The 27,125-nt window shown below is 47.7% G+C and overlaps 1 protein-coding gene across 1 annotated transcript in view; it reads left to right on the top strand.

The window, feature by feature from the left end:
- Positions 1-22,398, top strand: part of TBX19 (T-box transcription factor 19) — a 29,203-nt gene extending 6,805 nt beyond the window's left edge. The window contains exons 2-8 of the mRNA XM_066366022.1: positions 2,923-3,187; positions 4,562-4,696; positions 6,419-6,480; positions 7,855-7,916; positions 18,469-18,657; positions 19,216-19,351; positions 22,113-22,398. Of these exons, the coding sequence (XP_066222119.1) occupies positions 2,923-3,187; positions 4,562-4,696; positions 6,419-6,480; positions 7,855-7,916; positions 18,469-18,657; positions 19,216-19,351; positions 22,113-22,398 (1,135 nt within the window). The remainder of the gene's footprint in view (positions 1-2,922; positions 3,188-4,561; positions 4,697-6,418; positions 6,481-7,854; positions 7,917-18,468; positions 18,658-19,215; positions 19,352-22,112) is intronic.
- Positions 22,399-27,125: the final 4,727 nt, after the last annotated feature.

Here is a 27,125-nt window from a genome sequence, read left to right as displayed (position 1 = left end):
GGTATTAACGCAGACTTTTTTTTGAGAGATCATTCACGTCACAATCTGATTCAGCCCTTTGTAAGTACTCAGTTCAGTGGTTTTAGAATAGTCACAGAGTGGTACGTTAATCATGAGTATCTAATTTTAGAACATTTTTGTCACCCCCCCAAAAAAGAAACCCCATAGCCATTAGCAGTCACTCCCCATCCTACGGGTGTTCTTGTCTTCAGAGAGGAAAGTAGAGGGCGGGTGGGAGACAGTGTGGATGTCCCTTGTGATTCTTCCAAACTCACTGTCCAAGATGAGATTCTAGAGCAGATGCAGAGCCGGGCCAGCTGAAGCCTTGGACATAATGACAATACTGCCAACATGTCCAGAGCGCTTAGCAGGTGCCAGGCGTTATACAGTGGTCGGCAAACTCATTAGTCAGCAGAGCCAAATATCAACAGTACAACGATTGAAATTTCTTTTGAGAGCCAAATTTTTTAAACTTAAACTGTATAGGTAGGTACATTCCTTATCGAGGTAGCGCCCGCACGTGGTACTTTGTGGAAGAGCCACACTCAAGGGGCCAAAGAGCCACATGTGGCTCACGAGCTGCAGTTTGCCGACGAGGGAGAAGCACTTTGCATACATTAGCTCATTGAGTTTGGTTAATTACCCCCCAAAAATTCATTTATATTTTGCTCATTTTGAGGTTTTTTTTTTCCTGAAGCTGGAAACGGGGAGAGACAGTCAGACAGACTCCCGCATGCACCCGACCGGGATCCACCTAGCACGCCCACCAGGGGCGACGCTCTGCCCACCAGGGGGCAGGGGGCAATGCTCTGCCCCTCCAGTGCGTCGCTCTGCCGTGACCAGAGCCACTCTAGCGCCTGGGGCAGAGGCCAAGGAGCCATCCCCAGAGCCCGGGCCATCTTTTGCTCCAATGGAGCCTTGGCTGTGGGAGAGGAAGAGAGAGACAGAGAGGAAAGTGCGGCGGAGGGGTGGAGAAACAAATGGGCACTTCTCCTATGTGCCCTGGCCGGGAATCGAACCCGGGTCCCCCGCACGCCAGGCCGACGCTCTACCGCTGAGCCAACCGACCAGGGCCTCATTTTGAGTTTTTGCAGCAGCAACTTGGAGGCTGGGTGAGTGAGATGCTGAAATGGACTGTTGGCGAGTTTCAGCAGGGCAGCTCACAGCCATATATATTCAGGAAGGGTGGGAGCTGCCACCAAGCATACTGAGCCGGAACCCACACTCCATCGTTCTTCAGGTGGCCTGTCGGAGGTTCTAGCTACTGGACACTTTACTCAGTGCCAGACAGAGAGAGGGACCTTGGTTGGAGTGAGGGTCACAGTCCCCGGGCTCTTTGCATTTTGCCAAGAGGAGCTTTGGCGTGGTCCCCACGGCAGAGCACTCAGGAAACAGAGCCTGGGATGCAGCCACAGGCACAGGAGCCAGCAGGGGAGTTGGGAAGGAAATATCTGAGCTGGTTGAGCTAAAGGGGAGAAGATCCTATCCATGTCCAACAGCTCAGGGAGTCCATGTAAATGACACTCAGGAGACTGGAGCCCAGCTGGCTTGAGTCCGTCTCTACATCCATCTCTGCCTCCTGTGGGTCAGTCCCTTCCTTCTCCACAGGTAACAATTCCTATAGCACCTCATTGCAAAGCTGGGCACCGCGGCACAGGGCGGGATGTGCTTGGTGACCCTCCGGATGCTCACCTGTGCCCTTTGCAGACCTTCTTGCACCCCTTCTCTTAGGATGAACCCGTCCCGTTTCCCTTCCGGTTCTCCCCCAGCTCATCAGAAGCACCACTGCTTAGACTACCCTCCCCACTCCGTTGCATGGCTCCTTAGTTATTGTCTTAAAAGCTGAGGGTCCCCTAGACCCATATGCCTGGAGCTTTCATGTTCCTAGGGCTCACCTGAGGATTTTGAAGAAGCAGGTTCTGACTGAGTAGATCTGGAGTGAGGGCCGAGGGTCTGCATTTCCCTCAGCTTCCGGCTACACTGACATGGTGGTTCACGACCACTTTGAGCGGCAGGTGTCTAGACTCTGGAGGGTTACTTTCTCAATTTGGAAAGGTAGATTTTAAAAGCAGTATTAACAAATCAGACAAGCGCTGGGGCAGGCAGCTGGGGGTGGGCGTGTGCCTGGAAGCCAGGTCTTGAATGGACGGATTAGAACAACTGCGAACGTTTGGTGAAGGAAGAAGAAACCAAAGGGGGTCAGAAGCCAGGCGGCCAGGTAGTCGCTGCAGATATCCACGAGAGCCGACTTGCTGTGTGTTCTAAAGCACGAGGAAGGACATGTGATTATAGACCAGCGTGTCTCACAGTAAATCCCCGGAGCACAAAGGCCCTCAAAGTGCTCAGGAAAAGATGGTTTCACCGTCATTTAAGTTCACGGCATGCACCTTCTGTGCCTCCTCCTCACAGGTGTATGGTGCACACCGGCGTGGTAAAGGCTCTAAGTCTCACGGGAAAGGCTAGGCAAGCATTCCCTTGCTCACGTCATCACGAGACCATGCTGTCACCGTCAGTGCCGTTACTGTTATTTGGGGCTCAGGTTCTCGTGAGACGGAGTGGGACCACTCTGTGGCCATGGGTGCTGGGAGGGAGGCGTGGAGAGGCTCTCTGTATGAATGGACATCTAATTATACCCCCTGGGCTGCAGGTTCCTCTGCCAGATGACTAGATCAGTGGTTTTCAGGCTTGAACTTGGGACACACCACTTAAAAGTAGAACGCCAGTATCAAATGCATTTACAAAAGAGGCTCTGTTGGCATTGGGGCTGCTGGGTGGGCTCCTCTTTAGCTGGCCTCTCCCCAGGATTCTCTGCACCATCAGAGAGGCACTCTGTAGAAGATCTCAGGGTGGACAAGGGGCGGGGCAGTGTCCCTAACACTCTAACATCCCTCCTGTGGCTCCGTTTCTGCCTTTTTCTTTCAGACGGATGTTCCCCGTCCTGAAGATTAGTGTCACGGGGCTGGATCCCAATGCCATGTACTCCCTCCTGCTGGACTTTGTCCCCACGGACAGTCACCGCTGGAAGTATGTCAATGGGGAGTGGGTGCCCGCAGGCAAGCCCGAGGTCTCCAGCCACAGCTGCGTCTACATCCACCCGGACTCCCCCAACTTCGGGGCCCACTGGATGAAGGCGCCGGTCTCCTTCAGCAAAGTCAAACTCACCAACAAGCTGAACGGAGGTGGGCAGGTACGGTCCTGGGAGCGCTGGCTGCCCGCTGCCCCTGCGCCACACTAATCAAGAAAAACAAGGGTGCATTTAGGCAATTAGAGGGGTCCTCACCGGCCTCTTCTCCCACAGAAGCCAATTATTCCCTGGAGCCCAAATGTAAACAGGAATAAACAGCTCTTAATTGGTGCTTTCAGTTTTTAATGGACTTCCTGATGTGAAGAGAGAGCTTCCTTAATCATGGGGCCCTTTCAGTGTACTGTCTTTACCAGGGGAAGGAGAGGAGGAGGGTGGCACGTTATTGTTATTTCCTCTTCTTCTTTATTTATTTATTTTTGGTGAGAGTGGCCTGTTGGCAGTGGACACATGCCTCACTCAGGAGCCACTCCTAATGAAATAATTGCTACCTCCACTTGGGCATTAGTATAATTATCAATACAATATGGAACCAGCTTGGGGTTTGCAGGAAAGAAAGAAAAAAAAACCACACAAAACAACAAAAACCTCAGACAGACCTCAAATAGGGAAGGTTTTACTTAAGGTCTTTCAGTGAGAAGGAACAAAATTTGGGGACATTTTTCCTCTTTTGTTGTCTCTAGTAGGACTAGGAATAGTGGGGTCCCGTGGAGGGTTGTTACTTTATCAGATGTGGAGTTGTGGGGGGGTTAGTGGAAGTCTGTTCCCCCCACCCCCACCCCCATCCCCGTATTTCACTTGGCCAGTCCCTTCTCTGTGCCCTGCCCTGTTTTCTCTGTGCCCAGCCCGCTGGGACGGAGGGGGCTTTGCAATTTTCAGAAGGTCCCAGTTCTTTTTTAAACAGGAACCCGAAAAGTAGACTGTTATTGCCTCCCAGTGTCACAACACGAGGCCTTGAGCAAACCACTCGTTGGTGACATGGAGTGGGTTTTATGTAACCAGCCAATGTGGCCTAGAGATTCCTCTTCAGGCAGCCCCCTGGTGGGGTGCAGCCATGGTTCGTGAAGTACTGGCTCCCCCCCACCCCCAGTGAAGGACACCAGTATGTTTTCATGGACCAAATCTCCATTCTTGTGCTGAAAATGGGGAGAGGAAAAGAAGGCAGTTAATTAGGATTTGGGCAGAACACTGAATATTCTTTAGAGCAACTCCGCTGGGATCTCAGCCCCCACCCTCCTATAAGCTCCCACGTGAGGGTCCCAGGGAGCCCCTGGGAAAATCCTCCCTTCACGTGTCAGAGCGGTGCGATGCCACCTTAGGTGACCAAGCATTCGCAGTATGTGTGGCACCCAGGGTGGTGCTGAGCTTGGGACAGACCGTGGAGGCCAGTGCGTCCGCCTGTTCCTGCCCCACTCCCGTGGGAGCCCAGGCCGTGTGCACTGCACGTCTTGCCTTACTCTTTTCCTTGCACCTCAACAGATAATGCTGAATTCCTTGCACAAATACGAACCCCAGGTCCACATCGTGCGCGTGGGGGAAGCCCACCGCATGGTCATGAACTGCTCCTTCCCTGAAACCCAGTTCATTGCGGTGACTGCCTATCAGAACGAGGAGGTAAGGGGGCGTGTGTATGTGTGTGTGTGTGTGTGTGTGTGTGTGTGTGTGTGTGTGTCACCTGGGGGAGCGTGGTTGGCGGGTGGGGATGGGGAGTGCTTTTATTGCCACATCCAATCTGGGGTGGCAGGTTTGGGATTCGGACACCCTCGGCAGAGATGAAGTTAGGTGGTGGGGTGGTTGCTCGCCACAGCTTCTTGCCTGTTTGCCGGAGGCCTGCCAGCACTTCCTGTCCTGGTGTCAGTGGGCCAGTCGTGCATGGTAATAACCCCAGTGCAAACCCGAGGAGGGGGTGGGGGCCCTGTCTCCAGGTCCGTGTGCCCCCTGCTCCATCAGCCGGCCTCTGGTCACTGGGCACAATCTGCCCCTCCTTCAGGGTGCCTCATGCTGTCTGTCCTACTGGTTGGTTTTTCTGAGTGCACCGAGGTCTTTTCCCTCTTGGCCTGAGCCACTCTGACCGTCACAGCCGACTTGCCGGAAATCGGACTCTGCATGGGTCGTGGCAAGATGTATGGGTCCGTTCTTGTCCTCTGCAGGGTCCCAGGCTGGCTGGTCATCAGTAGCACCTGCAGAAGCTTGGATTCTTTCTGATTAAACTTAAAAACATCTTTCTGAATAGAGATGCGACTGTAGATCTGCCTGTGTACAGAACACATGTAGAGAAAACACACTCAGGTCGTATGTGCCGTGTCCCTGGAGGATGGGATCAAAGGGCAGGAAGGAGAGAATACATTTTATTTTATTTTAACCTCTTAGCTTTCATCTTCATGGTGTACGTCCGTCCCGTCTGTATGCTACATGAGCTTTTAAAAAGTTCCATGGAGCCAGGAGAAAGAAGTGGCCAGCGGGCCAGCACTGGCCCTGCCAGCCTCCTTGCTCGCTCCCGGGCCGGAACAAGGGCCGCACGTCCCAGGTCTCTGCTGACGAAAGCATGCTTTTCAGAATTCATTTATTCAGCGGGTGCTTGTTGAGTCTTCCTACCTGCTGCAGGCTCTTCCTGCAGTGAATAGAACTGGTATGCGCTGTCACCTCAGACGCTCATGTCCCCATGGGGAGGGATATAGACTAAATATACCGTACATCATCCATCTGTTCATCCTATGTCTAATGCATGAGGTTGATATGTCAGATGGCCCTTATGAAGAATGGAACAGGCTAAGGCCCGTGGGCATAGAGTGACAGGGCGTGTGGGTGAGGGTTTGTGTCTTGTGCTAATGTGGCCCAGTGGGTAGGCGACTGATTACTCAAGAACTAGGAGGTAATGTCCAACCACTCTCACGGGGAGGCGGGATCTCACTGCCGTCCTTTTCTCCATGTTCGCAGTGACTAGAAGTGTGACTGATGCGTGCTAGGTGGTCAGTAACTGTCGGGGGGAAAAAGGAATGGATGAAGAAAAGAGGGTGCCAGGTTTCACTCCTGAGGTGCTGCTCATTTCCAGCACCGTGTCCTGGCTTGGCTCATGCTTCCCTGCTGGTGGTTGTCGTTTCCACCCCGGGCCGCCATAAAACGGCCCTTTGCCGGAGACGGTGCAATCAATCTATCAATGATCGATGATTGGTAGTGGTTTCCTGAGGGAGTGAGCACGGAAACATGGCAGATGGTGGGGGTGGGGGAGAGAGGAGGACGGTTCTGATTTTACAAGACAGTCGCGGGGGAGGGGGGGTGCTGTTTGTCCCTGCGTGCTCTGCCTTCACTAACACTTCTCGTCTTTGTGAACACAAGATAACAGCTCTCAAAATCAAGTACAACCCCTTTGCCAAAGCCTTCCTGGACGCCAAGGAAAGGTGAGTTGGGACATCCCCGTCAAGCCTCTCGCCCTGACTTCAGCTGGGTGAGCCTCCCACCAGGAGCTAGACCGGCAGCACTTACTTTACTGTTGATAGAATACCCGATTTCATATTTGACAAAATCCACCCAATCCAACCAGCCCCACAGTTCTCTGTTCCTTACTGTAAAGGTTCCGGAGGACCTCTAATGGGTCATGTTGTGTTGGCTGCTTGACAATAGATTCTTGAAAGTAGCATAACCACATTAAAAAAAAAAATTCAGTGGTTTAGATTTTAAATAGGTCACTCTGCCATCCCCAGTCGTGTCTCCTGAGTACAGCAGTTTCAATAAGTTGGATTAAAAAAAAAAAACAACAACATTGAGCCTGGGAAAGATGAGTAATTCGTCAAGGTGAGAGGTTCATGGCTTTCAGGTCTGAGAGGAGCTAGAGACTTCTGGGATGCAAATGATAATTCTCCCACTTTGGGCCGATGACTTCCATGTCTTTCCATTCTAAGATAAAAAATTAAAAAAATAGCAGTACTTATCCACACTGATGGTGCTTGTTGACCTCCATGAACAAGGCCTGGAGTAGAGATACGATTACCATTGAAGGGCTCAGATTTTGTCAGCCAAGTTTCAAGTCTTTTTTGACACTTCCGATAACGGTCTGATTTTTCCTTTTCATCTTAAAGCCTCTGGGTTAATGGACAAGTGATTGTAACGATGCCACAGTCATCTGTCCTGTCACTATTTGACTTAATTTCAGTTTTGTACAAGACATCCTTATATACTTTTTCAGATCAGTAAAGGTTGAAAGAAAACCTGATACGACAGATGACAGAATCTGGCTTCAAAATGGTAGCCGTTTGGTATAAATCAGAAGACTTGATGTTGAGTCCGAGCTTTACCATTTCCTGACTGCTTAATCTGGCCGGGGTCAGTTTAACTCCCCGAGATCCACTATTTTTTTAATCTGCAAAGTGGGCGTAGTAGCATTTTTCTTGCAGGATGGGTGAGAGGGCGGGGTCTAGCATATCACAGGGGTGGCTGTGCCTTGACATCCTTCACAAATCTTGGCTCTTGTCACTAGTGCTTGAATTTTTCCGGGCAGGAGCAATGGCTAGAAATCAGGAAGGTCTAAACTAAGGCAGGGGATAGTTACAAATATGGTAATTTGGAGGAACTGTAAAATTGCGATTCAAAGAGCCATGGTGTACAGGTTGATCCAGTGCTCTGAAGGAAGAGGGATGTGGGAGAGATAGTAGCTTCGCAGGAAAAAAGGTATTTGATTTTTAAGAACTGGACGGCTCCCCAGAGAGACTCCGGGGCAGACTCCGTGCTGACTGTGTAGCACACAGGACAGCGCGGCACGTTTCCTTCTCTTCCAGGAACCACCTAAAGGACATTCCGGAAGCTGTCTCCGAGAGCCAGCACGTGGCCTATTCCCACTGTGAGTTGGGTGACCGCGGGTGTGGGGGAGGTACCGGGGGTGACATGATGAGCCATCTCCCACCACATCAGACTCTTCACCTGCTGTGACAACCCAGGCCCGTTCCCAGTCTTCCATTAAGACCCAGCAGGTTATTTCTTCCACTTGAGACAAGTCTGTTCCGGAGGGAACCAGTGTTCTGAGGGGGCATCAGCAGAGCTTAGGCAGGAGATAAGAAGGGACAATGAGTCTCTTAAACTCTAGTTTCATGTCAAGTGAGGCAAAGAGCTCTCAGAAGTCCCTGGGGTGTATCTCCTACCCAGGACCCTCTGTGTTCTGGATTTCCCCATTCTTGATACTTGGTCATTTTCACGCTGGTCACCACGGCCTGTCCCCTAAAGCTGCCACGGGGAACCCAAGGTCAGGGACATCAGAGTGGAAGGTGAACCCTGGTGTCTGAGAAGCTCTCTAATTCAGGTTCGGTGGTTTGTTTCCCAGCCATAGAATCCCTGCACAAAGCCTGAAGCATTTCCTCTGATGCAGACATTTTGGAATAGCCCCTCTAAGAGGGGCTCTCAGTAAAGCACTTTTTAAAGTGACCCGAAATAAAAAGTCTTTGCATAGAACCGCATGTTTTCAAAGTTCACGCATTGCAGCCTTCTCAGCAGACTTCTGGAGCTGTGTGCCGTGGGTGGTATGGCCCAGAAACCTAGTTCTGGGAACAGATTGCCTGGCTTTGGACCAAATGGACACCTGAATCTTGATCCTATTGGTCAGAAAGGGACCCCATGCACCCCATGTCTATATACAATAGTTGGAAAATGGGGACAATGGGATTTGTTGAGAATGACTCACCCACACTTTGTAATAGGCACTCTGTACAGTCTGTTTACTTGTCCTTAACGAGTATTAAGGTTTCTAATAAAAGACTCATGTCCTTATTACTGAGCTTGGTGACAACCCTTAGTGAACGACATACTTTTTTTTTAAAATAAATAAATTTTTATTAATGTTAATGGGGTGACATATAATAAATCAGGGTATATATATTCAAAGAATACATGTCCAGGTTATCTTGTCATTCAATTATGTTGCATACCCATCACCCAAAGTCAGATTGTCCTCCGTCACCATCTATCTAGTTCTCTTTGTGCCCCTCCCCCTTCCCCTCTCCCTCCTCTCCTCCCGTGCCCTCCCTCCCTCCCACCCCCGGTAACCACCACACTTTTGTCCATGTCTCTTAGCCTCGTTTTTATGTCCCACCATTGTATGGAATCATGCAGTTCTTGGTTTTTTCTTATTTACTTATTTCACTCCGTATATTATCAAGATCCTACCATTTTGTTGTAAATGATCCGATGTCATCATTTCTTATGACTGAGTAGTATTCCATAGTGTATATGTGCCACATCTTCTTTATCCAGTTATCTATTGAAGGGCTTTTTGGTTGTTTCCATGTCTTGGCCACTGTGAACAATGCTGCAATGAACATGGGGCTACATGTGTCTTTACGTATCAATGTTTCTGAGTTTTTAGGGTATATACCCAGTAGAGGGATTGCTGGGTCATAAGGTAGTTCTATTTGCAGTTTTTTGAGGAACCACCATACGTTCTTCCATAATGGTTGTACTATACATTCCCACCAACAGTGAATGAGGTTTCCTTTTTCTCCACAGCCTCTCCAACATTTGCTATTACCTGTCTTGTTGATAATAGCTAATCTAACAGGTGTGAGGTGGTATCTCATTGTAGTTTTGATTTGCATTTCTCTAATAACTAATGAAGATGAGCATCTTTTCATATATCTGTTGGCCATTTGTATTTCTTCCTGGGAGAAGTGTCTGTTCATGTCCTCTTCCCATTTTTTTTATTGGATTGTTTGTTTGTTGTTGAGTTTTATGAGTTCTTTGTATATTTTGGATATTAGGCCCTTATCTGAGCAGTTGTTTGAAAATATCATTTCCCATTTAGTTGGCTGTCTGTTTATTTTGTTGTCAGTTTCTCTTGCTGAGCAAAAACTTTTTAGTCTGATGTAGTCCCATTCATTTATCTTTGCCTTCACTTCTCTTGCCTTTGGAGTCAAATTCATGAAATGCTCTTTAAAACCCAGGTCCATGAGTTTAGTACCTATGTCTTCTTCTATGTACTTTATTGTTTCAGGTCTTATATTTAGGTCTTTGATCCATTTTGAATTAATTTTCATACAAGGGGACAAGCTGTAGTCGAGTTTCATTCTTTTGCATGTGGCTTTCCAGTTTTCCCAGCACCATTTGTTGAAGAGGCTTTCTTTTCTCCATTGTGTGTTGTTGGCCCCTTTATCGAAAATTATTTGACCATGTATATGTGGTTTTATTTCTGGACTTTCTATTCTGTTCCATTGGTCTGAGTGTCTATTTTTCTGCCAATACCATGCTGTTTTGATTGTCGTGGCCCTATAATATAGTTTGAAGTCAGGTATTGTAATGCCCCCAGCTTCATTCTTTTTCCTTAGGAATGCTTTGGCTATTTGGGGTTTTTTATAGTTCCATATAAATCTGATGATTTTTTTCCCCATTTCTTTAAAAAATGTCAAAGGAATTTTGATGGGAATTGCATTAAATTTGTAAATTGCTTTGGGTAATATGGCCATTTTGATTATATTTATTCTTCCTATCCAAGAACAAAGAATATTTTTCCATCTCATTGTATCTTTTTCGATTTCCTTTAACAATGCTTTGTAGTTTTCGTTATATAGGTCCTTTACATTCTTTGTTATGTTTATTCCTAAGTATTTTATTTTTTTTGTTGCAATTGTGAAGGGGATTTTTTTTTAGTTCGTTTTCTAATATTTCGCTGTTGGCATATAGAAAGGCTATGGACTTATGTATGTTAATTTTGTATCCTGTGACCTTACTGTTTTGGTTTATTGTTTCTAGTAATCTTTTTGTGGAGTCTTTGGGGTTTTCGATGTATAGGATCATATCATCTGCAAAAAAGTGCTACCTTTACTTCTTCTTTTCTGATATGGATGCCTTTTATTTCTTTCTCTTGTCTGATTGTTCTGGCCAGAACTTCTAGCACCACGTTAAATAAGAGTGGAGAGAGAGGACAACCCTGTCTTGTTCCTGATTTAAGGTGGAGAGTCCTCAGTTTTATGCCATTTAATATGATGTTGGTTGATGGTTTATCATATATGGTCTTTATCATGTTGAGATATTTTCCTTCTATACCCATTTTGATGAGTGTCTTAAACATAAAGTTGTGTTGTATTTTATCGAATGCCTTTTCTGAATCTATTGATAGATATGTGGTTTTCGTTCTTTGTTTTGTTGATATGGTGTATTACATTAACCGTTTTACGTATGTTGAACTATCCTTGAGATTCTGGGATGAATCCCACTTGATCATGATGTATTTTTTTTTAATATGTTGTTGTATTTGATTTGCCAGTATTTTGTTTAGTATTTTAGCATCTGTATTCATTAGAGATATTGGTCTGTAATTTTCTTTTTTTGTGCCGTCTTTGCCAGGTTTCGGTATGAGGGTTATGTTGGCCTCATAAAATGTGTTTGGAAGTATTGCTTCTTCTTCAATTTTTTGGAAGACTTTGAGTAGAATAGGATCCAAGTCTTCTTTGAATGTTTGATAGAATTCACTAGTATAACCGTCTGGGCCTGGACTTTTGTTTTTGGGGAGGTTTTTAATAGTTTTTTTCTATTTCCTCCCTGCTAATTGGTCTGTTTAGGCTTTCTGCTTCTTCATGACTCGGTCTAGGAAGGTTGTATTGTTCTAGGAATTTATCCATTTCTTCTACATTGTTGAATTTGGTGGCATATAGTTTTTCATAGTATTCTACAATAATTCTTTGTATATCTATGATGTCTGTGGTGATTTCTCCTCTTTCATTTTGGATTTTGTTTATATGAGTCCTTTCTCTTTTTTTTCCTTGGTGAGTCTTGCCAAGGGTTTGTCAATTTTGTTGATCTTTTCAAAGAACCAGCTCCTTGTTCTATTAATTTTTTCTATAGTTTTTCTGTTCTTTATTTCATTTATTTCTGCTCTGATTTTTATTGTTTCCTTTCTTTGGCTGGTTTTGGATTGTCTTTGTTCTTCTTTTTCTAGTTCCTTAAGGTGTGAAGTTAAGTGGTTCACTTGGGCTCTCTCTCTCTTATTTGTTCATATAGGCCTGAAGTGGTATGAACTTCCCTCTTATTACTGCTTTTGCTGCATCCCAGAGATTCTGCTATGTCATATTGTCATTGTCATTTGTCTGTATATATGTTTTGATCTCTACGCTTATTTCTTCTTTGACCCATTCATTTTTTAAAAGTATGTTGTTTAGTTTTCACATTTTTGTGGGTTTTTTCCCCTCTTTTTTCAGTTGAATTCTAGTTTCAAGGCTTTATGATCAGAAAATATACTTGGTACAATTTCAGTTTTTCTGAATTTGCTGATGTTATTTTTGTGGTCCAACATATGGTCAATTCTTGAGAATGTTCCATGTACACTAGAGAAAAATGTATACTCTGTTGCTTTGAGATGAAGTGTCCTGTAGATGTCTATCATATCCAGGTGCTCTAGTGTTTCGTTTAAGGCCAATATATCTTTATTTTCTGTTTGGATGAACGATTTAGAGCCATCAGTGGTGTATTGAGGTATCCAAGTATGATTGTAGTTTTTGTTTTTAGGTCAATAAGTAGCTGTCTTATATATTTTGGTGCTCCTTGGTTTGGTGCATATATATTAAGGATTGTTATGTCTTCTTGATTCAGTATCCCCTTAATCATTATGAAATGACCATTTTTGTCACTGACTACTTTTTCTGTCTTGTAGTCAGCATTATTAGATATAAGTATTGCTACACCTGCTTTTTTTTGGATGTTATTTGCTTGGAGTATTGTTTTCCAGCCTTTCACTTTGAATTTGTTTTTATCCTTGTTGCTTAGTTGTGTTTCTTGTAGGCAGCATACAGTTGGATTTTCTTTTTTAATCCATTCTGCTACTCTGTGTCTTTTTATTGGTGAGTTTAATCCATTTACATTTAGTATAATTATTGACACTTGTGGGTTCCCTATTGCCATTTTATAAATTGCTTTCTGTTAGTTTTGCATCTTGTTTGATTCTTTTTTTTTGTTTTTCTATCATTTGTTTTTGTTTGTTTGTATTCCATACTTCTTTCCTCTGTTGCTATCTTTTTTATGTCATGTGCTCCTGTGGTGGTTTTTTCAAGGGTGGTTACCATTAAGTAATGAAAAGGGTACTTACCATATTCATTGTAGTACCCTATCTTATGAGTGTTTCTGCACTTCATAATCCTTTGCTACTGTTAATCTCCATCCTCTCCCCTTTTTTTTGCTTTTGTTGTCACAGTTTAAGTTTGGTTTTATTGTGTTCTTGGTGGAGCTTTTACTTGTGGTTTTGTTTTGTTTTGTTCTTTGAATCTGGTTGGAAAACCCCCTTTAGTATTTCTGGAGTGGGGGTTTTCTGATGATAAATTCCTCATCTTTTCTGTATTTGTGAATGTTTTTATTTCTCCTTCGTACTTGAGGGATAGCTTTGATGGGTATAGTATTCTTGGCTGAAAGTTCCTCTCTTTCAGGGCTTTAAATATTGGGGTCCACTCTCTTCTAGCTTGTAGAGTTTCTGCTGAGAAGTCTGATAATCTAATAGGCTTTCCTTTATAAGTTGTATTCTTCTTTTCCCTGGCTGCCTTGAGAATTTTTTCTTTGTCGTTGGTTTGTGCCATTTTCATTATGATGTGCCTTGGAGTAGGTTTGTTGTGGTTAAGAAAACTTGGTGTTCTGTTGCTTCTTGAATTTGAGGCTTTAGTTCTTTTCACAGGCTTGGGAAGTTCTTGTCTATTATTTGTTTGAATATATTCTCCATTCCATTTTCTCTCCCTTCTCCCTCTGATATACCTATTATTCTTATGTTATTCTTTTTGATAGAGTCAGACAATTCCTGTAGGGCTTTCTCATTTTTTTTTTAATTTTTGAGTCTCTCTCTTCTGTCTGTTGTGCCTGAAGTTGCTTGTCTTCTATGTCACTAATCCTATCTTCTATCTGTCCTGTTCTATTAGCTAAGCTTGTTACCTCGTTTTTCAGTTCATGAATTGAATTTTTCATCTCTGTTTGATTTGTTTTTATAGTTTCAATTTCCTTGGTAATATATCCTTTGTGTTTGTTGAGTTGTTTTCTGAGCTCTCTAAATTGCCTTTCTGTGTTTTCTTGTATATCTCTGAGTATTTTTAAGATTTCCTATTTTAAATTCTCTGTCATTTAGCTCCAAGGTTTCCAATATATTAAAATTTTTCTCCATAGATTTTTCCACATCTGTCTGTGCTACTTCTCTATCTTTTGTATCCATTATATTCGATTTCCTTTTTCTTAATGGCATCTGAGGGTGGTCTTGTTAATAGCACTAATGAAAATTAATAAAGAATAAAAAGTAAAAAAAAAAGTTAAAAAAATGGAAAAAAATTTGGAGAAAAAAACACACACAAAAAACCAATAATAATTTATTATTCCCTCCCCTTTTTTCCTTCTCTTCCCCTCCTCTCCCCTCCTTCTTAGGAAAATATTGTGATGAACTGTGAATTATATTATGCTAAGTGGAACAAAAACTACCTATAACGGAGGGTCTGAGTTGGGGGGAAGTGTTCAAGGGGCAAAAAAGGAAGTAGGGACCCACAAAATGCAAAAAAGGAAAAATTTTGGGACAAGTATAAAATGATTTGCTTGTAAGTGATGGTCGACTAGGAGATATAATGAGAGGGATAAGAGGGAAACAGGAAAAAGGAAAAAAAAACTATTGTATTAAGTGGAGCAAAAACTAAATAGAATGGAGATCCTGGGTTGGGAGAAATGCTAATGAGTTAAAAAGCGAGGTAAAAAGCACCTAAAATGTCACACAAAAAAAACCCCTTGAGTCCCAAATTAAATAATTTGTTCATGATTGAGGATTGAATGAGAGGAAAAGTAAAAGGAGAAAAGAAGAAACTAATAGAGAGGGAGAAATAAGAAAAAGGGGAAAAGGAAAAAAGAAAAAAAAACAAAAAGAGGGAGAGAGAGAGAGAGTTAAGGGTTTTGGAGTATAACCCTCATGGGAGTAAGGAAGAAGAAAAGAAATAAAATGTAACACTTATGAGTAGTGTAGTTCAAGAGGACAGAATAAGACAGGCAGCAAATAAAAGGACCAAGGTGGAGGAAATAGAAATAATAATGATAAAGGCAAGAAGATGAAAGAAACAAAAAAATAGTGGAACAAGTTATAAAGTCTGTTGATTTTTCTTGAATTTGAAAGGTTAACTTCTTCCTTTTTCTTTCCTCTCCCTCTTCCTGGTCGGTGACTCTGTACCCCAGGCTCTGCCCCTGTGGAATGCTTAGGTAGAGATTTGCAGTTGATGAGACTCTACAGCGATGTCATATATTAGGCTTCAGTCTCGTTGCTAGTCAAGGCTTGTTAGCGTTTGCAGGCTCCGACAATGAGAGAGTCCGTTTTTCTGGAGCCTCTCTCCTAGTCTCTCCTTCCTGAGTTAGCAGTCTGATGATCCAGCTATGAGGCTGCCGCTGCCTCTGCTGGGGGAGTAAGAGGCTCAAAGAGCTGGCAAATCCCCACTCTATCCCCACTCAATGCAGGGCTCTGGGTAAGGCTCTGGCAGTCAGAGCCGCCAGCGTAATCAGGCGGAGTTGGGAGCCAATTGCTCTCAAGGTGACTTTCTATGAGCCTCCAGGCCTGTTCAGCAGCCTAGCACTCTGTGGTAGCACTCTCCCCAGGCTTTCCACACTTTGTAACCTGTTTTGGCTGGGAAGAAGATGCACTAGTCACTGCCTGCAGTACAGGAGGTCTTAACATCTGCCAAGTCCCTCTTTTTAGCGTATATCCCTGAGTATGAAAGCTCTGCCAATCAGAAGTTTCCCCCACCCCTTTAGCAAGAGGCTCTAAAAAATATCACACCTCTTGTCTTAGATCGCTGAACTGAGAGAGATATTGTCAATTAGAGCCACATAGGTCAGTTGGGAGGTGAGCAGACTGTGGGTTAAGCTAATTTCAGCGATTGGATCCGCTGATCTGATACAGAAAGGATTGCAAGCTGCCCATGCGCCCCTCCCCCGATGCTTGATTGTTAGCTTGAATGGCTAACTTCTTCCTTTTTCTTTCCTCTCCCTCTTCCTGGTCGGTGACTCTGTACCCCAGGCTCTGCCCCTGTGGCATGCTTAGGGGTGGCGCCCCACCCACCCAGAGAAGCTCAGGCATTAGGAAGTTCACTTTGGCGTACTCCTCGTGCACTGCTGGCAGCTGCTGCCTGTGGTGCAGGCGGTTGGGTTGCTCGGGGCACCCGGGCGGTTGCTCCTGGTGCGGGTGTTTGCTTCCGTGGGCTGATTCACCACAGGCATGCTCTTTCCTTGGCTTGAATGAACGTCCGTGCTTCAGCCTAGCTCCCTCCACACCCTTAGCTCCCCTCGACTCTCAGTTCCAAGTGAGAGCAGCCTTTGCTCAGGTTAGTGAGGAAGGCAGAGTGTTCCTTTGTCCGACTTACTTCCTTCAGGGTTGATTATATATTTAGTCATTTTTTCGCTTGACCCTACCTTCGCCTTCAGTGTGTGGAACTCCCGGACACTCCAAGGATAGATTTTTCTGTCTCTGGCTGATGAACTTGTTGAAATTTTGGGGAGATTTGCTGGTCGCACTCCTCACGGCACCATTTCTCTGACGTCCCGAACAACATTCTTGAGGAGCAGCTCTGGTCCTGTCTGAATCCTCGTGTGGGGGGTCTCAGTTGAGAGGTGGCCGGAGAGAGGACATGCTTCCTGTCTCAGGGGCAGCCTTACGAGGTCTCAGCCTTTGACTATGAACTCAGGGTGGGTAGAGCCTTCTGTTGAGAATCTTCACTCATTTTTGTTTTTATTGTAGCAAAAAAGACACATCACATAAAATGTGCCCTTCCAACAATTTCCAGGTGTGCAGTAGACATTGTCAACCACATTCTAGGGCAGAAGGTACCCAGAACCAGTATCCCTCCTGCGTGATCCAAGTGACACCCCACCATCAAGAGCCCGCCTTCTCTCCTGTCCCCCAGCCCCTGGCAACCCCCAGTCTACTCTTTGTCTCTGTCCCCTTTAGTTACTTCATTTAAGGGGAATCACGCAGTCCTTGTCTTGTTATAATTGCCTTTGTTCTTCTTTTTCAGGCTTCTCTGGGCTCTTTGGGGTCTTTTGAGATCTTGTAGGAATCAGTAGATTGCTTCGGGTCATAGGAACGTTTCAATAATATTAACTCTTCCAGTTCATGAACACGGACTTTTTTTTTCTTTTTTCTTTTTGTCACTTATTTGTCTCTTATTTAATTTCTCTTAGCAAATTGTTTTGTAGTTTTCACTCTGAGTGCTGCCAGCTTGGTGGTGTATTCCTAAAATTTTTCTTCTTTTGTCTTAAGTGGAATTGTTTTCTCACTGGCCCCTTGCGCGGGTTGTTCATGGTGAGTGTGTAGAAACGCAACTGCTTCTGTGCTTGCCACTTTGCCGAGTTTGTCTATTAGTTCTAATGTGTGTGTGTGTGTGTGTGTGTGTGTGTGTGTGTGTATGTGTGTGTGTGTGTGTGAGAGAGAGAGAGAGAGAGAGAGAGAGATTTTTTTGGAGTTTTCTTCACACTAGATCATGTCATCTGCAAACAGAGATAATTTTATTTCTTCCTTTCCAATTTGTATGCCTTTGCTTCCTTTTTATGTATGTATGTATGTATGTATGTATATGTATGTATATATTTTTGCCTGATTGTTCTGGCAAGGACTTCCAGAACCATGTGGAACAGAGGTGGCAAGCGTGGGCATCCTTGTCTCATTCCTGGTCTCAAAGGAAAAGCTTTTGGCTTTTGACCATTGGGTTTGTTCGTAGCCGTGGGCCTGTTGTCCGTGGACTCAGTTAGATTAGGGCCATTTCTTTTTAGTCCTGATTTGTCGAGTGTTTCTTTTCCTTTTCAATCACAAAAGCATGTTACATTTCATCAGATATGCTTTCTGGGCATCCCTTGAGGTGATCTTTCACCAACAAAAATCTGTGAAATAGTCCGCAGCCTTCCAGAAGGTTCTGTACAATTCTTGCTATCATGGCACTCTAGCCGGCTTCTCTGTCCTTTTGTTTGTAGGATCCTCTTGCTTTTTGGGAGGGTGATGGGTGGCAGTGAGGACCTCCCCACCGAGCAGAAGGAGGGAGACCTTACCCCTTCTGTGTAACCACATTAAACCGTTCTAGTAGCTGTGGGTTAGTGAGCAGCTCACGTCTACTTCTTAGACTGGTTTCTCATCCATTCAGTGGAGTCGGAAGTAGCTTACTCCTTGAATTGCTATTAATGCCTGCATTCAAAGTAGTCTTTCCTATGGCTGTGATTGCAGGGTCACTAACTCAGATAGGACCTGTTATACCACCTAGACCACTAACATGGCCACTGACATGGAAAGGGCGTGGGCAGGGCTGGCAGTATCCGTGTCTGCGCAGGAGATGATGTTCTTGTCGTTGGCACAGAAGTGCAGCTATGCAGAGTGGCCGGTGACCTGATTTCTGGAGTCAGCCCCTGTGTCTCTCTCTTGCACATTCTAGTGGGAGGCTGGATCTTCTCCAACCCAGACGGAGTGTGTGCAGCAGGAAATGCTAACTACCAGTACGCGACGCCTTTGCCTCTGTCGGCCCCCCACACCCACCATGGCTGCGAACGCTACCCGGGCCTGCGGGGACACCGGCAGGCTCCCTACCCTTCTGCGTACATGCACCGAAACCATGCTCCCTCAGGTGTGACTCAGTGCGCTGAACCGTCAGGCGCCCGGGTAGGGGTGGAGAGCGGGGGATAAACAGCCAGCAAATAGAGGGTCTGCAGGTGGGACCCCTCTCCTCTCATGCATGGAAGAGTATTGTGAGAGGTTTTAGTCTCCTTGGGACGCTGAGAAGGAAGGAGGTCCCGGACCTCAGACGTCTCGTTGGGGGCACGGGTGGCCCTTAGGCTTATCGTGAGGGGAGGATGACATGGTCCATTCTTAGAGGGGAGTGAGTGCGGTGGCATGTTAGGGCTGTGTCTCACAGCGCAGAGCATCCCAGCGCGCTGAGCCTCACCTTCAATGTGATGAGTTGTTGGGAAGACTAAAATATGGATGACATGTGGCATATGGCTGACGTTCTAAAGACCCAAGCTCCTTCCCTTTTCTGATTCCTTCAGAGAGTACTCATGGCTCCTGGCACCCGGAGCCCCAGCCATGGCTATCTTTTGCCCCAGGAGAGTGTCACTGGTCACCCACCCCCTTTATTATATGGTCTGCAGGCTCCACCCGCTGAGCTGCTGTCATTTCTCCACAGTGAATTTGATAGAAAGCTCTGGCAATAATCTGCAAGTTTTCTCTGGAGCTGACAGCTGGACTTCCATCTCCTCCACACCCCATGCCAGCATCCTATCTGTGCCCCACACCAGCGGACCCATCAACCCAGGGCCCAGGTAGGACCAGCGCCTCAGTGGACCCAGGGGGCGGGAGGGATCTGTTTTCTAGGGTGGCTTGGTCTAAGCGGTTACCCTGACTTCCAGCCACTTGGTGGTGAAGGTTAACAACAGGATCGACTTCCAGTCCTGCAGGAAGGGTGCTGGGAAAGTCCCTGCTCAGTCATGTACTCTTTTTCTGGGTACCTTTGGTGTTTTGCTTTGCAGAGGTTAAAGACATGACGGCCTGGGATCATTGGCCTCACGCCAGTAGAAATACTCCAGGCAGAGAGTGAACACAGGTGGTTGGAGGGGAAAAGTGGACACGAGCACTGAGAATTCAAGGTCTTTGACTGTCCTCGGGCTTATAAGCTGCCCAGCTGAACAGGGGGACAGAGTGTGGGTGCCTGGCTCCCCATGCAGGTCACAGGGCCAAGGGGGACACAGAGGACTCATCATCACACACCTGTCACACCAGAGACCCACGATTGGTCTTTACCTCTGAAAATCGGGGTAGGGGAGCGGAGGAAACGAAGCCTGTAATCCAATGGATGTGGGCTTGAATGCCCGTTCTCTCTCTGTTGACTGCGTGACCTTGGGCAATGTCCTGAGCGTCCCTGAGCTGCTCCAACGGTCCTGTCTGTAACAATCGGGGCAGTGCCACAGGGTCCCAGCAAGGTCCAAGTGAGCAAAGGCGTTGACGTGCTCTGTGAGTAGCAAATTCCATATCCGTGTCAACGGCTACACTCAGCAGAGGTCTGAAGACATTTGAGAAGGTCCAAGAAGAGATTCAGAATCAAAAGATGGGGTTGGGAAGGTGTCAGAGGACCTGCGATTTGGGGGGTCTGGGAGCAGTGAGAAGAACCCAGGGCTTTGGTCTACAGCAGCGCCTCTCACATTCCTCCTGCACGTTAGCATCCCTGGGGACGCTGTTAAAATGCATTGTTGGGGCCCAAGATCCTACATTCGCCCTAAGCTTCCAGTTGTTGCTGGTGTCGCAGTGAATTGTGATCTTGATGTCGCCATGGCCACAAGAACCCTCGGCATGCCGCTGGTCCAAATTGAGACGTGTGGTCAGTGTAGTGTATGCACAGAATTTGTAAGACTTAGTACGAAGCAAAGAATGAAGTACTCAATGAATTTTTTTTTTATACCAAATGCATAATATGAAATAATATTTTACCTGGTCTCAGTTACATTAAAATTTATTAAGGTTTTTTATTTCTTTTTAAAAATGTGGCCATGGGGAACGTTAGCTGGGCAGCTGTGGCTCACATACATTTTATTTCAATTAGACAGTGCTTGCTTGATCGGAAGACCTCAGGGGAATGCCTTGACTTGGGCTGTGTGGCAGGAAGTGAGAAGGAATGCCCTTGAGGATATTAAACAATCACATGCCCAGTGTGGTCCTAGGTACTTTGTGGAAGTCCTTTGCAGTATTCAAAGGCATCCACCAGGCTGGTACTCGAAAGTCCTATTTTACTGATCAAGGAACTGAAGCCAAGAAGCATTAAAAAGTTCATGAAGGTCCCACGGGAAGTGCTATAACTCAGAGTCATCCCTGGATTCCTACTGGCCCAGGAGCCCCCAGCAAGGGGCCTCTGAGCCATCTTGCAGAAGAAATGGGGGCCGGAACCTGGCAAGCTGAGCTGGTGGGGAAAAAACAAATGTCCCAGGCACAAGCTTCTGCAGGTTTTAGGTGGTCTAGGGATGTCTGAAACAGGGTGTTGTACTTCTGGTTTCCTCAGGGGTATGTTTAACCCCTGCCTGCCTCTGTAGAGATTTTGCACGAGAAAAACGCATGTGTCAAAGCCGTCACTGGGTGATGAGTCTGTTGGCTCAAAGCCTTGAAGGTCATTCTGCTGGTTCTGGTTGCCATCCTTGCCATCTCGGTTCTATGTGAACATGTAAAACGGGCCCCACATGATGGCTGGAAAGCTCTGAAAAACCCCGCATACCCAGGCTGCAGACCAGTCCAGGTGAATCAGAGTCTTAGCGGGTGGGACCCAGGCAGCAGGATTTGATGAAACTGGCTAGATGACTCCGTGTGTGCCCAGATGGAGAGCCAGGGTAGTGTGGTAGACTAAGAGAAGTCCAGAAAACGGTCCGGCTCCCCCGGCCTTTCTGCCAGGGGCCAGAACAGACCTCGCTGGGGACCAGGAATGGAAGGATTCCTTTAAACAGCCATTGACCGAGTGTCATGTGCTAGGCGTCCCTTTGCCATCTTGCTGAATCCTCGTAGTGGTATCTGAAGGTGTGTATCATCTGAAGATGGGGGAAATGGAGGTTCAGAGAGACTCACTTGTCCAAGGTCACGGAGCTAATAGTGACAGAGGTCGGATTTGGTCCCAGGCTTCCTGACCCCAGTGCGTCCTGGTTACTAGGTCCCATCACCTCTCCTACCTAGTAAGACATCTTGCTCACAGATCAGAGCATCCCAACACCCCCTTGCCTGGCCCCTTGCCCCTGACATGGGCTGCGAGGGTGGGGGGAGGCCCAGAGACGTATAATGCTGTGTTCAGAAGGGAACAGCTTGCTCGTGGCAGGGCCAGCCTCAAAATGCAGGTCTCTGGACCCCTGATCAGAGGCTTAGCCCTCTGTCTCTCACGGCAATCCGGCAGAAACAGGGTCGGTCTTTGTCAGAGCTGGGAACATAGCTGTGGCCGGGTGCCCCTTCCTGGGTCCCTGTAACACCCTCAACACTGTGTGCTCCTTGGGGGGCCTGTCCTGCCTGGAAACGCCCTTGAGCCTCACCCCCCTCTCTCTTTCTCTGTCTCTGCAGCCCCTACCCGTGCCTGTGGACCATCAGCAACAGTGGCGGGGGCCCGGCCGGGTCGGGCCCAGAGGTGCATGCCGGGTCCCCGGGAGCATTTCTCCTGGGTAACCCAGCTGTGACTTCGCCCCTGTCCACCCAGGCACCCGCTCAGGCAGGAGTAGAGGTTCTGGCGGAGCCCTCGCTGACCAGCATTGCTGTGTCCACCTGGACGGCAGTGGCCTCGCATCCATTCTCGGGCTGGGGGGGCCCAGCCGGGGGCGGCCGTCATTCTCCCTCCTCGCTGGACAGCTAGGTGGGACCCACGGGCTGGCGGGCGGGCGTCCATCCACAGAGAACCTTCTATGTGTGGAACACTTAGAAACCCCGCCTGCTGATTCCGGGGAGGGAGGCTGGGGGCAGGGGTGGCGGTGGTTCTTCCAGAAGCCGACTGGCCGATTGTTCAGTGTGGATGATGCTACTTATGCTGCACACGGCTCTTTCTACCGTCTCCTGTTTGCATTCTCCTCTTCTCTGCTGCATAGCCCCACTGTGCGTAGGTGGCCACAGTCCACTGAGTACCTTGCTTGTGCCTTGTCCCTACTCCCCAGGGGTCCTAGCAGGCTGTCCTTCCTGTCCTGGGAGGGGTGCAAAGATGTTCCATGAGCTCCACATTTACCTCCCTGAGGCCGCTGCCTGGTGCTCCGTGCAGCCCTGGAAGGGATGTTGTGGCCACAAGGCTGCTCGGAGGGCAAGAGAGGCCATCGTTCAGAGCAGAGCCAGCAGAGAAAGAGCTAGCTCCATGGTGCAGCAGGTACCTGGCATGGAGGAAGTGAGGGCACAGTACTCCCTTGCTCAGAAACCCTCCGTGGCTCCCCACTGCCTGCAGAACAGTCCTGGCTCCTTGCTTCCCACAAGGTGGTCCTTGGCTGGCCAGCCTCGCCTCTCCTCCCGCCTGTGCTCCCTGTCACACGTCAGCACCCGATATTTCAGTCGAGAGAGATGTTCTGCCTTGGTTCTCCGAGTGTTCAGCACCCATTCACACTGCAGCACCTTCTCCTGACCTGTCCTCTGTGCAGCCCTGCTGTGCAACCCTACCCTCCCCGGGACGGGACGGCGGCAGCACCACACCCTGCATTGGACCTCTCCCTGCCCACCTGGGTCATTGTCGTGGTCAGCACCCCGGCCCAGGCACGCTGGGTCTGGCCTTGCCCCCCCTCCCCCACTGCTTGGCCTCTGTTGTAGAGCTCCCCTCATTCTACCTGTCCTTCTCTGACCTGTGAGCATGTCTCTCCCCTACAGACTGTAAGCCCCTTGGGGGTGAGGCCTAGGCTTTTCTGTGTCCACCCCCCCAGCTCCTGGTTCTGTGCCTTGCCTGTCATAGGTGCCCAATAAACATGGGCTGAGTTGAACTGGTGTGAGGTGCGTTTGCTACGGGACAGCAGTGGAGGCGGAGCTCCGCGATGGAGTCTGGGGCGGGGCGGCCTGTCAGTGTGGGAGCCCACGCTGGTGTACCGAGATGGGGTAGGTTAGAGCAGCTACACCCAAACACTGGTCCTTGGCTCTGCTGTGCTGTGGTCACCCGGAGCACCTGCTAGAAATAGATTCCTAGACACACTTTACACTTGCTGGATCAGAGTTATTGGGGCTAGAATCCAGGAATGTGCATTTCAAACAAGGGCTCAGACAATGGTCCCAGAGTCAAGTTTGGAAAAGATTTGCCTAGAATAGAGAAATAGAATGATTATAAATACTCTAGAAACCTCATTCCAGAAAAAAAAAAAAAAAAGTCAACTTCTGCTCCAGCCAAGATCATTGCTGCAGCCAGTGCCCAGCCAAGGTCATTGCTGTAGCCAATGAGCAAACTCACTGTTTCCTCTTTGCCTCTCCTGCCCACTTCTGGATGTGCTGATAACCCCAGGACCGAGGTTTCCAGACCTGGGTGGTGAGTGGTTCTCTCAGCATTGACGTCCCAGTACGCTGATCGAGCAGTCACTTGGGGTGTTGCTGAGGGGAGTCTAAGTCCCACTCAGAGCCCAGCAGTGGTCAGCTGCTCCCACCACTTTTCCACCAGCTGAGCCCACTCAGACCCGCCCTGCGCCAAGCCTTGGTCTGGGCTGTGCAAACCATGGTCCTATGGCGTCCTTAGTTCTTTCTACAGGAAAGCATCCTGTAACATGTGCGATTCCATTTTTGGACTTAGACCTCTGGAGACAGTGCCTCTCCAACCACACGGTGACCTGGAAAGCCACTTGACCGCAGTCAGTGTTGCTTGGCCCGAGCTCCGGGTCCCTTGTGTGTGAGTGATGGAGGCATAGTGTACCCACACCACTGCTCTTGGCAAAGCTGCCTGGTCAGCACTTTTCGGTTCCTCAGTCCCTCGGCCTTGCCATTAGAGGCCATTAAGCTGCCAATATATGAGCATCTCGGTAAGACGGCATTTTGGTAAGTTGTAGAAAGTGGCCATTTCCCATTCTGTTAGCAGCTGAGAGACTCCTAAGGCCTCCCGTAACCTGTGCAGGTCGGGTACCGGCTTCTTCGCCAGTCCCTGCAGCAGGGGCCATGCACCCAAGTGCTTAGCAAGTGCCAACTGGCCTATGGAAACCTACCTTTAGTCTCTGGCCCTTTCTGCACCTCCCCCAGCCTGGAGCAGACAAAAGACATCCTGAAGGCACAGAGCAGAAAGAAGCCAATAACCCTCATTCTTGCTTCACTTCCCCTGCTCAGGGGGGTGGAGGTCCCCTGCAGAGAGTGAAGTCTGCATAAACTGGGTTGACAGAGTCTCCGACACTTTAGAGAAACTCGGAGCCTTTCATCAGGTTTCCTGCTCAAGCCCCTTCGTTCCCCAGGTCACCCTGCAACAGAAACACTGCCCTCTTGTTGGGTTTTAGGCTGTCTCTTGAGATTTAAAGGAAACGTACATCCTACCTGCACAGAAAGGGTTAACACAGTTCCTTTACACAGAGGCCGGAGATTTTCTGTCTCCCGGAGGCCTGGTCTATTTGAAAGTGTCTCCCCAAAGACACATGCAGCCCCGTGTTCATTGCAGCATTGTTCACAGTGGCCAAGACATGGAAACAACCAAAAAGCTCTTCAATAGATGATTGGATAAAGAAGATATGGTACATATATACTACGGAATACTACTCAGCCATAAGAAATGATGATTTACAACAACATGGATTGACCTTGATAACATTATACTGAGTGAAATCAGTAAATCAGAAAAAACTAAGAACTGTGTGATCCCATACATAGGTGGGACACAAAATGAAGACTCAGGGACATGGACAAGAGTGTGGTGGTTACCAGGGGGAGGGGAAGGGAGGAGAGGAGGGGCGAGGAGGGGCACAAAGAAAACCAAATAGAAGGTGACGGAAGACAATTTAACTTTGAGTGATGGGTATGCAACATAATCAAATGTCAAAATGATCTGGAGATGTTTTCTCTGAATCTATGTACTCTAAGTCTAACTGATCAATGTCACATCGTTAAAATTAATTGTCTAAATAAAAAAAAAAGTGTCTCCCCTTTGAGGTGCTTGCATTTGGGTCTGTGCAGCTTCACCAGCCCCCCCCCCCAACCAGTGAGATAACCTTGGCCCCCAATAGCTTTGCCCTCCCCCCAGGTCAAAGCCAAGTACTTACAGGACCCTGATGGCTCCCCTGGAATGCTGTGGGTAGACCAGTGGGCGTGCAGAATCCCGCTGTTTTGCCCCCATATTTTCCTGCAAAGGAGTCGGGCAGGGATGAGCAGAGAAGGAGTCGTGTAGGACAGAGACGAGACGCCCCTCGGTAGCTGGTTCTCCCTGCTGCACCCTTCCTGAGAGGGGAGAAACCAGAAGGACGCAGGAGAAGGGGCCTGCAGGAATGGCTGACCAGCCAGTTAAAGATTAGCCACATCCTATAGATCTCTAACTGACCTCCTGGAGATGCTTACAACACTCATGAGAAAAACAGGATCTGTAAATAGATAGGACCAGGGGTCTGGGAACCCCTAACCCCTTGCTGTCCCACTGAAACTCCCCTTTCCCACCTTGAGTCACGAGGTGCAGGTAGGAACCCAGACAAAGGAATCATGCACCCCTTGCATGGACACTGTAAGAGGTATTATAAGATGTAAGAAATCTAACTTCGGGGAGCTCATGCTTTGGTGCTACTGGCCTCACGTGCTCCGCAGGCTACTAATAAATTCTTCTTCCTCCGTTACGTTGTCTGGGCATTTATTATCCTCGGTTTGGGTGTTGTTTTCTGCAACATTCCCAGCGTCCCGTAGACGGGTCTGTTGTTTAGCGCAATTTCAGGCAGAAGGAAACTGTGGCTTGGAGCTACCGGAGTGTCGGGGCAGTAAAAGCAGCTGCTTGTTCCATGACGGATAACCCTGTCCATCTGTCCAGCGCCTCCGAGTGTCTCCCTGGAAAGGGGCTTGATACGGTCTGAGACCGAGAGACACTCTGCCTATGATCTTAAGGTTTTCTTCTCTCAAAGTTGTGGCAAAACTCCGAGCTCATAGCATGCATGGCCCATAGCTGATGAGATCTCACCCAAGGACCGAAAACCAAAGTTGGTACGTCCCATGGGCTCATGGGCGTAGGATTTATCACCAGCTCAGACTCCAGGCATTGCAACAGAGGTCCTGGGCTCATGGTAATGATACTGCCCAGGATCCATTATCAGATGGTGGTAGAAGAGGCAGGCCCCCATCAGTGGGTGTGCCTAGGCAGGGGAATGCCCTGCTCTCCTGCCTCGGAGCCCTGAGTGATTCTGTGGCTGGGACTGGAGCTCGTGGAGCACTTTTCTGAAGGCCTCCAGAGTTGTACAGAAACCTGGGTGTCAGCAACTCTATAAGCGAGGGCTCTGGTGTATGCAGAAAGTCATGTGTGTGCATATCAGGTAATTTTGGGGGGCTGGGGGGGCTGGGGTAGGAGTAAGGGAGCCACAGTTTTCATTAGATTTCCAATAGGATCCACCACCCTTGACAGTTGGGATCTCTACAAGCTTGTTGAGCGATCGGTCAACCCATGGCTTCAACTCTCCAATATGG

The sequence above is a fragment of the Saccopteryx leptura genome, chromosome 2, assembly GCF_036850995.1.
Source record: "Saccopteryx leptura isolate mSacLep1 chromosome 2, mSacLep1_pri_phased_curated, whole genome shotgun sequence".
In the NCBI taxonomy this organism is placed as follows: Eukaryota; Metazoa; Chordata; class Mammalia; order Chiroptera; family Emballonuridae; genus Saccopteryx; species Saccopteryx leptura.
This window is presented reverse-complemented; position numbering and strand designations above follow the sequence as displayed.